Here is a 13,792-nt window from a genome sequence, read left to right on the forward strand (position 1 = left end):
CTTTATAAATAAAGTTCATTTTATTTATAAAATAAAAAAACTCTCCCACCAATCGCCACCAACTACCTTATCCTAAACACAGTAAAACATATAAGACCTTGTTCGTTGAAACTCATTATAATGACATTTTTCACTATGATGGAGTTTTTTAGAAAAATTGTGTTCGGCAAACCTACGTTATAATGTCCTTTTTCTACAACTTTCTACAACTTTTTAGATACGAAATTCAAAGTTCAAAATCCCTTTATTTTAAAAAATGTCATTATAATTGAAAATGTAACGATAGAAAAAAAAAAATAGATTTTGAGATATTTCAATTAATCCACTATGAGTCCTCATTGTCAACGTATTTGGTGCGCGGGCCAAATTCCTTTTATTTAATCTAAGATTTATCTTTTTTTTTTATTGATGGTAAACAAAGGGATTCCTCCTTAGCTTGGAGGCAATCCCGCATTATCATGCCTGATAATGCTTACAAAAGCAAAAGGAAAACTAAGGAGCAAAGGTTGCGAAACTTGCAACCTTTCTCGCAAAGTCCTGATAGAAGTATCAGGTACAGTTCGAAAATCACAAGTATTACATAGAGACATTAGATAATCAAGATCATATCCGCCTCCCAGGACGCTATTAAATCCGCAGCCTTGTTGTTTTCTCTGAAGCAGTGAAGAATCCTTACTCCCTTGAAGCGTTGAATTGCATTGTTGACATCTTGAATGATTGTCTGTATACTCCACGGTACCTGCCAAATTTTTTGAATAGAACTGATAACTGTTAAATTGTCGCCTTTTAGAATAATATAATGAAGTTTTAAATATTGTGCCAACTTGAGTCTTTCGAGAACCCTAGATATGCGGTATACATCGTTTTAGAATATCCAACTTTGTATTTTCCTTCATACGTTTGCGCTTTCGTCATCCACAGATTCGGACGTTTCTCAACAACAACGACAACAATTTGTAATTGATGTCTCATCTCATTACCTATTGGAACTTGGAAGTGAAGTGCTCAAATCAAATCCTCCACCGAAAATATTTTGCTTTCATTATCTCTTGCACGGCTGATACTGTGAATTAACAACTCACATGTTTCAAATTCATTAATATCTATAAGAATTATATGCCTCACTCAAATCGTTCCTCCAATTTACCAATATATAGCTTATACTTTATATTTGAATTTTTTTCACCTAAAATATAATATCTCAATTCCTATATTTTACTCCCTTCGTTCGTTACATTTTTGTAAAGAGAGGCGACACTCTCCTGTTTAGATTAATATGCTAACTTGGTAAAATATTGGGTGCAGCGAACCAGTTTACATCGCTAGTCAAAGTTAGAAAATACATAAAGGGATTGCTAAACATAAATAACCCAAATGGAACGGCAAAAGAAAATGAAGATAGCTGATTCACAAGGCAGTTAACCTCCTTAAAAATATGACGAAATTGATATAAATCGCGTCTCTTCTTTTATAACTATATTCTTTTGCTCCACGAATTTACTCCACTGCCGTGGTAATATTATCAAAAATTTAATTAATCTAAAAGGATCTTCGTTAATATTGATACAAATTGCTAAACATAAATAACTAAGGAATCTTTGATTTGCATTTTTAGATTATTAAAATAATTATTACTACCATTTCCCAAAAGAAAATTATTAATACAAATCAAAGAAGATCCTTTATAACCAAATTCTTTTTAATATAGTGAGATAGCTCTAGAGGACTCTCGGTGTTAATAACAAACATACAGTGAGTATAAAATAAGACAACCATGTCTCTACCAAAAAAAATAAGACAACCATGTGAGATGGATACTTTCCGCTATATTGGAAACTTTAAGATATAATATGGGCTAAAATATCCTACAACAAATATAATATAGAATGAGAAAATTTGAGCCCAGCTATATATTCCTTTTCTCCGGCGATTTCTGTAGTAGCTTCAATCAACATTTTATCCACTACTCCTTGCTTATCCAACTAAACGACTATGAAGAAAATAGAGCTCGTCTTCGTCCCGGTACCGGCGCCCGGCCACCTCGTCTCCACCGTGGAGTTCTCAAAACGCCTAATCACCCGCGACCCTCGTATCTCCATCACCATCCTACTCATCCAGTCACCCTTCTCCCGTCCAGCTCAAACCAATCACTATCCAGGAATCCGCTACGTCACTCTTCCACATGTCGACCTTCCAACGGAGGCTATGAAGGAATGCATAGAGCACGGCATCTCCCTCTACATAGCCTCCAATGCCGTCAATGTCAAAAACGCTATAGCCGCCTTAGAAACCGAGCAATCCACCCATGTCGCCGCCTTGTTCATTGACATGTTTTGTACCTCCATGATTGATATCGCCGACGAGCTCTCTATTCCTTCTTATCTATTCTTTTGCTCTAGCGCCGCTTTTCTCGGCCTCCTACTCCACCTCCCGGAAGCTTCTAGAGACCGGTTTGATCATTCTGACCCGGATGCACTCATCCCGAGCTTCAAAAACCCGGTTCCAACTCGGGTTCTACCCGGGTTCGGGTTTAACCAGCTCGGGTACAAAGCGTTCATGGATCATGCTAAGAGATTTGGAGTAACCAAGGGTATTGTCATCAACACGTACGCCGAGCTCGAGCCTTATGCACTCAACTCACTGAGAGATCATTACCACACACCGCCGGTTTACACCGTGGGTCCGGTTTTGGACCTCGGTAGTGAGGTCCACGTGTCGTGCGATTCGGAAGAGAGGACTCGGATCATGGGGTGGCTCGATGAGCAACCGGACTCGTCGGTTGTTTTCCTATGTTTTGGAAGCGGAGGGTATTTTAGTGAAGAACAGACTAAGGAGATAGCCAAAGGATTGACCCAAAGCGGTGAAAGGTTCTTGTGGTCGGTTCGCAAGCCGCCGACTGCGGGGTTGTTGAAACCGACGGAGTACACCGAGGCGGAGCTGAGGGGCGTTTTGGGCGACGAGTTTTGGTCGTTGGTGGAGGGGGGAGGGCGCGGGTTGGTGTGCGGGTGGGCCCCACAGGTGGAGATTTTGGCCCACAAGGGGGTGGGGGCGTTCGTGTCGCACTGCGGGTGGAACTCGACGCTCGAAGGGTTGTGGTTCGGGAAGCCGATAGTGACGTGGCCTTTGTATGCAGAGCAGCAGGTCAATGGGTTTGAGCTGGTTAAGGAGTTGGGAGTCGCGGTCGAGCTGACTTTGGACTATAGGCTCAAGTCCGACCGTGTTGTGGAGGCGAGTGAGGTTGAATGGGCGGTTAGGTGTGTTATGGAGGAGGATAATCCGGTCAGGGGTAAGGTCAGGGAGATGTCAGAGGTTTGTAGGGCGGGCTTGATGGAAGGCGGTTCCTCTTTCGGGTGTGTAGATCGGCTGATTGGTGAGTTCTTGCGAGATCAAGGAATGGAGTGATGGATTGAGGGGGAAGTGTGTGATATTGGATTTGGTAAAATGTTGATGTTGTTTGCTTTCGGATTTGTTCTTTGCTTTACATGCGGATTGATTTTAGTAATTGTTTCTGTATTTAATATGGATAAGGGATCGTGTATAAATACTGTTCAATTTAATATATAAATTTTAATAAAAATTTATTTTAAAATTAATTGATAATAAAAATAAATAAATTTATATATAGATTTAGACTCGGTTTGTTATAATTTTTCAGAACCTAAACGGAAAGAAAACGAATCTAGACAACTTTCACGTTGTTGTTTATTTGTCGAGGTGGTATCGCAACTTGTAACTCTCTAGAAAATGGTCTTATGACTTACTTCAGCAAGTGATTTGTTACCGCAATACGAGGGTGAGGTTGACGAACATAGCCACACAACCATCTTGTATTACGTTACAAGTTACGAAACTCTCTCAACGAATGAGCAAGAATATAAGATATGAAAGTTCATTAAATTACATAAAGATACTCATATACGCACGTACACATGAAATTGGTTGTACGCATATAACCTGTCCTATCCGATGATATCCTGAACAGTAATAAAATGATAATCTTCCGTGTAAAAAGTGGCTAACTAAAAACGACCTAATAAACAAAAGCAACGTCGATACACTAATTATATATCGACACCATATCATTAATGTAGCAACGTCGATACACTAATTACATATCGACACCATATCATTAATGTAGAAATTAACAGAATAATAAACTCCAACGTACGTAATTGATTTTCTAACCAAATGATGTGAATCTTCTAAGTAAAGTGACTCCAACGTATGTATTTAGTTATCTTTTCTTCATGGGTTTCTTGGGCTTAGGCGTTAGTGCCGGTGTACGTGGGTAACCCTCTTTTCTCTCGTGATGGAGAGGAGTTGTACAACAATAGGGGGATTTTTTTCTCTGTCAATTTCCTCTTTCAGGTATGAATTATATTCAGCTTTTTTTTTGTTTCATTTTTCCTTTCTATAAGTTTTTTTGCTGCTATCATGCTTATCTTAGACCATTCTTCTCTGGTTTTTAATGCTTTTTTAGAACACTTATTTTCTCCAAATTCTAAACATGTTACTCAATTTTATTCTGTTGTATCTTTCTATTTCTCCCTCTTCATACTTAATTAGACTTAATGGTGTTAATGATTCTTGTTCGTCTCTTTGCTTATTCAACTAGTTCTTTCCGGTCCTTGCGTATGGGCCATTTTATATCGTTTTTCTGCATCTTTATCACACGTCGCGATTATAGTTTTATCTATTTTTTTGACAATCCATTGTAATTCTTGATTTTTTTTTCTATTTAGTTATTGTTTCTGATTTATAAGATTACTAGTAAAATACATGTGCCATGCACGGTATAATTTTATCAAATTTACGTTAAAGTTATGATGACATGGCTACATTTAATAGGTGCAAAAAATAAATGATTTTGATACAATGTTGATATGGATCAACGGATGGTTGACATATGGTGGAGTAAACCTCAATTTTAGTAATTAGAAATTGATATTTTTAAAGCCTGATTTTTTAGTTATTTTTAATTAATTTCATAATTAAATGACTTGATGATGTGCCACCAAACGATAGAAGTTAATAATTATTTTTTAAAATACATTGTTTACGTGGACCAATGAACGGTTAAGAAATGGCATAGCTAATCCCAGTTCTAGTAATTGGATATTTTATATTCTGATTTTGTTTAGTTAATTTAAAATAATTTCATAAATATATGACTTGTTGATGTGGAACCAAATGCTAGAAGTTAATAATTATTTTTTAAATATATTATTAATGTGGACCAATGAATGGTTGACAAATGGTAGAGCTAACCTCATCCTTAGTAATTAGATATTGATGATTTTATATTCTGATTTTGTTTAGTTAATTTTAAATAATTTATACATAAATGACTCACACCAAATGCTAGAAGTTAAAAATTATTTTTTTAATTGTATTATTGACGTGGACCAATGAATGGTTGACAAATAGCATAGCTAACCTTAGCTTTAGTAATTAAATATTGATTAATAAAAAAACACGAGCTTTATGTCTATCTTCCATTGAATATTGTTGTCACCTGTCACTTTGGTATCTGTTGTATCTCCATTGATAAAATTGTGATATCGTTACTTATTAATACAGTAATTCAAATGATCGAATGAAGTGTACAATATGAAAAAACTTCCCAACACGAATTTGTTATGGTATATATATTGTCTTCCACTATACTTTCAAATTTATTGATCCATACTTGAATTTGGTTTCCCTATATCATCAAACAATTATAATGTTATATTATTTATGGAGAAAAATGACATTGTTAATAAAACAAATGACATGTACCTCTTCATTAATGAAGTAGAATCTTTGAAAGAATGGATATTTCTTGCCATAAACTAAACGCATAGAATGACTACTAATTCTATGCTTGCATAAACCATGAAGAAGAGTTGTGTATTATATAAGACGGAAGCTACACCTAGTATAACCTGATTTGTTGGGTTTTTAAACAAAATAGTTTATTAACTACATATCCTAACCCTATTGAGGTGGTTTTTTTTAAGGATCGTTGTTGTAGAATCCTCCAAAAGATTAGTGATATTATTGACTTATTAAGGTGGTTAGAGTAAATATCTGATCTAGCTCATAATTCATTTATATTATTAAGTTAAATAATATTATCAGGATTCATTTTTTATTGTTAGTAATTTTTTGGTTGATAGGTTAGAGATTATCTTCGTGCTTCATATTTCTGATTTATAAGATTATTGTGGTCGTTTGTATAAGATTTTAATAATCCTAGTGCTTATGTGTCCTCTTTTATTAAGATCAATAGTGTAACTACGGTATACTTTTACAAACTTTTTTTAAATAAAAAATATATATATATTGTAAACGTGATAGAATTTTCAGATGATAAATTCAACCAGTTATCCTTGGTTATTTTTTATTTTGTTTTGGTGATCGCGAACTTTTTTTTCTATTATTGTCCAAGCTTATTGTGTGGATTTAATTATTGAAATTGGTATTCGTTAGTAATTGAAATATGATGGTAAAGCCTCTCTATTTGTTGAGTAAAATATCGCAATGTTTGTGATTTTTATAATTAGACATAAATGAGTTGTTAGGTTTTAAAAGAGAATTACCTCACCAAATAAAGGGATATTTAGTGATTCAATAAAAAAATTGTACATAGTAAAAGTGATAGAAATCTTGGATGATAAATTTAGTCAACGATCCTTCCTTATTTTTTTCCTTATCTTTCGGATTGTGACTTTTTTTTCTTGTTATTGTCTATGATTATTGTATTAATTAATTAATGAAATTAGTATCCATTAGTAATTGAAATATGATATTAAAGTCTCTATATTTGTTAAATAAAATATCACAATGCTTGTGATTTTGTATAATTTGATAGATAGATTAGTTGTTAATAATCTAATCTTAATATACTATAAAATTGGCATTGTTTGGCATCATTAATACCCTCCTTATTATTTGACATCAAACCTCTAGAATTCCTGTTACTTGGTTCAATTTGTTCGACCCAATAGCCCAATCCCTCCTCCTTAGCTTATAAATAGAGACATTCTCCATTGTGCAAGAATATCTTCATCTCTTCATCTCTCTTCCTCTCTTTTGAGAAGTATGCTATGTACTTGCCCACATATGGATTCTCTACATCAGAAACTCGATTTCTTCTTAGATCTAAATCGATTTCAGAAGTATGCCCTCAAACTCAACTTGGATTTTGTTTAAATTTTCCCAGTTACCCTTAATTTTCTTTAATAATCGTTTTGGAAATAAATGTGAAAGAAAAACTAAAATCTCTCATATAAAATGAAAATTACATTAGCCTTCTACTCAATTAGGAAAGATAAATAGTCAAATTAAGTAAATTAAGCTTTACGTCCCTTTGAATTCCAAGAGTCCACATAATTCACTTCTTATCCTTTATTACTATTAAATAAAAGCCCTTTCTTATTCTGAAACCGCATTGAACCTTTGCTCTTTCTATGTTCCGACCCTTCTTTGCACAAGACAAAGCATCACCTCCATTGCTCTATAAATAAATAAATGAACACACACATACAGTCCTATAAGAGAGGCCCATCACCATGAATCTATACATCATATCATATCATAATCCTTATAAAGTTGAGTTTTTGTAAGCATATTTCTCAACATACCCTTATTTTAATTATTGATCATTTTTGAAATAAATGCTAAAGAAAAACGAAAAACTCTCAAATAAAATAGAAGTTGCATTAACCCTCTACTTGATTATGGAAGATAAATAGTAAAATTAATTAAATTTAACTTAATGTCTCTTTGAATTCCAAGACTCCATGTAATTCATTTCATATCCTTTAGTACAATTAAATATTCTCATTCTCAAAACCACCTTAAACATTTTTTCTTTTTATATTCCAACCCTTCTTTGCAGAAGTCAAAGCATAACCTCTATCACTCTATAAATACTGAAATGAATGCACGCATGCAGTCCCATAAGAGTGACCATCATCATGAATCTATGCATACAAATAAAAAAAATTGAGTGGTTTTATGATTGGAAAAAGATGATCAATATCAAAGCGAAGTCAAACTTAATGTCAATTTATTCCTATAAATTTTTATCCTTGTGCATGTTTTCTTCCATCTTTTCTATTACCTTCAATTCTTAATATGTGTATATAGTTTGTTGTTATTTTACGATGTTAGTTAATATAGTGGATGAAATGGAATTGAAAACATTAAAACATAGGGTCAAATAATAACAATGAAAGGTTACATACCTAATAAAAAACAATATAATGTACAATCATCCATGGAGTATCACACATGGTCACACAAGTTACGTAATAAAAAAAGCTTCAATTGCAAGTATGTGCTTGACCGACAATGCACATTGTATGTTAAAGCAACAAATTATTCTATTAATTCTAAGGAGAATGCCGCCTCAATTATATGTTTTCACCTATACAAAGATCCAACAACTCAAACACAAGCACATGCGAAGCGCACAACTCTTCAATAAAAGAATTTTCCTTAAAAAAAGAAAGACACAATAGCCCGTGCGTAGCACAGACATGCCATCACTAGTATACTATAAATTTAAGTTAGTGGTTCATTTATTATCTAAAATTCATATTATTTTTTCCACTTATATCCTTCTATAAACTCAAATTAGCACATGTTTATCGGTTATACCCTCTCATTGAACACTTGTTTTACCTGTTATACCCTCCCGCAAATCTAATATAGCCAAATAGTCGTTCTTCTCATGGGAATTACCTCTTATACCTTTACATTTTCTTCCAATATATAGTGAGACACATTTACACATGTCATCATTAATTCCGTCATTACAATCCTTCGACTTCCTCCCGCGCTTATTCTGGCATTACAAAACTTAATGACTCATCCCGTATTTAATTTAGCGTTACAAAATTTGACGACTTCCTTAGCCAATGGCTAATTCAATCTATAAATACCTCTAAAATGGTTGCTCAATGGCTAATTAAATGGTTAATTAAGGAGATTGATTTAGCTACTTATATAATAACCTCGATCTTTTGCTAATCCTTTACTTGTTGCTGAATTTGTATTCTTTTCTTCAATAGATTATTATTTGTTATGCTTGGTAGTGCTTCTAAAGGTGGTAAACTTTCAATTTCATTGTGCAATAATATAATTGGACGTTTGTGTATAACATATATAGACGTTTGCAATGATGCATATATCTCTAGTGCGAGAACAATACACGTTATTTTAATCTCAAATGTATTCCAACCCAATTCCAAAAGAGATCAATTAACACAACCGAGAAATAACCAAACATTATCTAACATATTATTTATCTAGTTATCCACTTAACAAATATATTGGAAAGTTTCATGATATTCAATCTTTTAGTTATATTATTGAAAACAGACTCATCTAAACCCTACGTAAACATAGAGGAAAAAACTATTGCCTATATCATTACTCCAATACCGATAAAAGACTCTATCTTTTTGTAATCAAATACTTTGTACAATAAAGTTAGAAAATACAAATCAATTACACCACTTTAATAAACTCTTATAATAACCTCAACTCCCAAGTTACACAACCAAATAAAGTATATAAAAATCCAATTTAAAAGAAGAAAACAATAATTATATAGATAAATATAGTCATAATAAATGAATTCTTATAATAATGATTATTATTATTATTATTATTATTATTATTATTATTATTATAATAAAAATACTTAATAACATTGGTGTTTTTGAAATATTACTTACCTTCCAAAGTTAACTAGCATAAATTCAATTTTCCCTTTTACCTTATTTGCATTTTTCACCTCCGTAAAAAACACTATTTTTCCTAAGACCTCTTAATTCAATGATATATGAAAAGACTAATAATACTTCATCTTCCAATTTATCCCTCCCTTAAATTCCGTTAAACCCTTCACCTTCATCATTCGCCATTTTTAACTCCCCTAGAAATTATAACTGCTCCAGTATAGATTATATATGTATATATCTCTTCTCATATATATTGAGCTAAAAAATAAACATACTATAAAAGGGATTAAGTACTAAAAATAATCTTTGTATAGTGTATCATTAGTTATTAAATTAAAAATAAATATTAATACTGTTAGAAAATTTACATTAATTATTTGACACCTATAGAGTAACAATTATTCGAGAAAAAATATAAATTACTCATAAAATACTAGAAAATATATTGATATTATTTAAAGAGTTAATGTCTATTAAAAAGATTAAATAACTATGAATTTGTTAAATATAAAATAGAGTTTTTTAATAGTTAGTTTTCTCTAATTAAGCTTATTTTTATTTTCTTTTTTTCCTAAATCTCTCTCCATCAATTGCTCTTTTATTGGCTGTTACGATTGTGGAGGTCTTCACAATATAAATACTCGTGAAACCTATAATCTTTACTAATTATAATATGCAATTGAAAGCTCATGAATATTGTGAACAAAATTAAACTGAATATAACTTACAAAGAGGGAGAGAGAAAGTCGATTTGTATAGACCGAGTGAGAATTTGATTGGACAAGGAAAAAATTCTATATAAATCAGAATCAAATTCAGTAAATTTTGTCGATTCGTTTTTCCCTAAGAAAATAGTGAATTATTAATACTTGAATTATAATAATAAATTGAACAATAAGATGTAACAATTATATATGCATTGTACTAAATATGGTATCCTATCAAACTAAAAATAATATCCAAGAAAAGAATATTTTTGATTTTAGTATATACAATAAAATTGATACGAGAAACAATCCTTACAATTCATTCACTAAAGAATAAAAAACATCTCCACGACAATACCATGTATCCATAAATAATTACATATTATAGACAATCGCACGTCTTAAATTTGTTGATTTAATGAAATAATGTATTGTCCCATTAGATCTTTTTTAAGCACTTTATACTTTTGCTTTTCATGTACGTGGTTTATTCAAACTTTCGTAGATAGACAAGGAAAAACACATTCAAATATTATATATCTAAATCATATTTTTTTATAAAAGATATAACTTGAAAATAAAGCGCGCGAGAAGCACGGGCCAAAACAACCTAGTACAATTATATAGATTAGTTGTTATTAGGTTTTGGAAGGAGAGTTAACTCACCAAGTAGGTATTTAGTGATTTGGAACCCCCTATAATTTAATTATACTATAATTCTGTTGTCCGTGCTTTGCACGGGCCTTATATATGTTAATATTTTAGCTTATGTGATGAGTTTAATTTATATTCCACGTAGGTGTAATATACTCTCATATCAGATAATTAAGTGACATATATCTTGTATGAGATAACTGCGAATAATTAGACATTTCAAATATTTGAGGCTCAAATGTTTCGATAATTGAATTATTGATTGGGCCTATTCTTTTTGTTGGGCTTAGGTAAATGACACAAATAAGAATATATTGATTTTGATTTTGATTATTAGTTTTTTTAGACGGTGAAGCAACACTGTGAGCCTTTTTTTTACTAACCGAAAAACAGGCCCGTACAAAACGGATGTATTAATGGGCCTATTCCTCTTTCTCTACAAAATTAAATGTGAGCCTTTTACACGAAAAACATTACCAACGCAAATCTGGGCCGAGTAAACAAAATTAAATCTGGGCTTATTCCTCTTCCTTCATAATTAGGGTATAATTAAATGTGGGCCTTCTATAAATTAAATGTGTATTAGGATCATATTTAGTGTTTTTTGCAACCCCTAAGATTATAGTACACTAGAATCCTGTTGCCCGTGCTTCACACGGGCCTTATATATGTCAATATTTTAGCTTATATGATGAGTTTAATTTATGTTTCACGTATGTGTAATTCTAGTTTATTTCATACAATGTTAAATAGGTCTAATATAAATACTATGAATATATTCATGTAGGTCTAATTCTAATTTAGTTTATACGATTTTAAATAGGTCTAATTATAATATTATAATCATCTATTTATTGTATACACGAACATCTATTTATATCATATAATATACTCTCATATCAGATGATTAAGTGATATATATATATATATCTTGTATGATATAGTTGCGAATAATTAGACGTTCCAAAAATTTGAGACTCAAATATTTCGATGATTGAATTATCCATTGGGCCTATTCTTTTTGTTGGGCTTAGGTGGATGACACAAATAAGAATCTATTGGTTTTGATTTTGATTATTAGTTTTTTTAGATTGAGTATTAGATGTGTGTCTTTTACATAATTAGGGTATAATTAAAGTGTATTAGGATCACATTTAGTGTTTTTTGCATCCCCTAAGATTATAGTATAAAATGTTAAATAGGTCTAATATTAGAATAAGGATCCGGTGAAAACAATCCTTATGATGTGAAGTGCGAATTTTCTCGGGATACACATATAACACACTAATGTTCACATATAACACGCTAATGCTCACATCTGAAGGGATAAAAAAATCACCCAGAAAACGTAAGAAAAAATAAAAATAACAGTTCACCATTAATTACAAAAATGCCACCACGTGGATTCATTAAAAAACCCATCTTTTAATCTCAGCCCTCCATTTTCTAATCTAATGGCTCAACATGCTTCGCACTTCACACCATAAGGGTTGTTTTCACCGGAACTCACCTCCTAATATTAAGAATAAGGATCCAGTGAAAACAACCCTTATGGTGTGAAGTGCGAACTTTACCGGGTACACATATAACACGCTAATGTTCACATATAACACACTAATGTTCACATCTAAAAGGATAAAAAATCACCCAGAAAATGTAAAAAAAAATAAAAATAACAGTTCACCATTAATTACAAAAATGCCACCGCGTGGATTCATTAAAAAACCCATCTTTTAATCTCAGCCCTCCATTTTCTAATCTAATGGCTCAACATGCTTCACACTTCACACCATAAGGGTTGTTTTCACCGGAAATACTATAAATATATTCATGTAGGTCTAATTCTAATTTATTTTATACAATTTTAAATAGGTCTAATTATAATATTATAATCGTATATTTATTGTATACACGAACATCTATTTATATTATATAATATACTCTCATATCAGATGATTAAGTGATATATATCTTGTATGATATAGTTGCGAATAATTATACATTCCAAATATTTGAGACTAAAATATTTCGATGATTGAATTATCCATTGGGCCTATTCTTTTTGTTGGACTTAGGTGGATGACACAAATAAGAATCTATTGGTTTTGATTTTGATTATTAGTTTTTTTAGATTGAGTATTATATGTGGGCCTTTTACATAATTAGGGTATAATTAATGTGTATTAGGATCACATTTAGTATTTTTTGCATCCCCTAAGATTATAGTATACTAGGACCTTCGGGCCCGTGCTACGCACAGGCCATTGTTTCTTTTCCGTTGTTTTGTTTGCTTCATTTATTTTATCGTGTAGTTTTTTCGATGTTTATCTTTTCTTTTCTTTTTCGTGCCCTAGTGGTTTTATTGTTTTATCAATTTTTCTATAAAGAATAATAATATATTAAAATACTATATGAATATTATTATGCTGGTTTTATTGTAGTTATATTTTTAAGTTTTCAACAACCCTATCTAATTGACCTAATTAAAATATTTTCTATACAAAATAATAATACAATTTAAAATACTCTATTAATATTTTAATCTAGTTTTATTTGATCTATATTTCGAATAATCCACCAACCTTATCTAATTTTGGCCATGAAAATGATAATTATTTACTTTTTCTATATATAAGAGTGTTTACATTAGTGACCTAACACTAGTAATTGTCCATTTTTTCATATTCTTAGTGG

The 13,792-nt window shown here is 31.6% G+C and overlaps 1 protein-coding gene across 1 annotated transcript; it reads left to right on the forward strand.

Annotated features, from left to right (window-relative positions):
- Window positions 1–1,992: 1,992 nt before the first annotated feature.
- Window positions 1,993–4,938, forward strand: LOC141248746 (uncharacterized). Its single transcript, XM_073669431.1, has 5 exons — window positions 1,993–3,370; window positions 3,767–3,866; window positions 4,092–4,164; window positions 4,267–4,368; window positions 4,849–4,938. The coding sequence occupies exons 1-5, from the start codon at window positions 1,993–1,995 to the stop codon at window positions 4,936–4,938; spliced, it is 1,743 nt and encodes a 580-aa protein (XP_073525532.1).
- Window positions 4,939–13,792: the final 8,854 nt, after the last annotated feature.

This window comes from Phyllobates terribilis, unplaced genomic scaffold, assembly GCF_046119375.1.
Source record: "Phyllobates terribilis strain yellow unplaced genomic scaffold, ASM4611937v1 Scaffold_3997__1_contigs__length_66676, whole genome shotgun sequence".
Lineage (NCBI taxonomy): Eukaryota > Metazoa > Chordata > Amphibia > Anura > Dendrobatidae > Phyllobates > Phyllobates terribilis.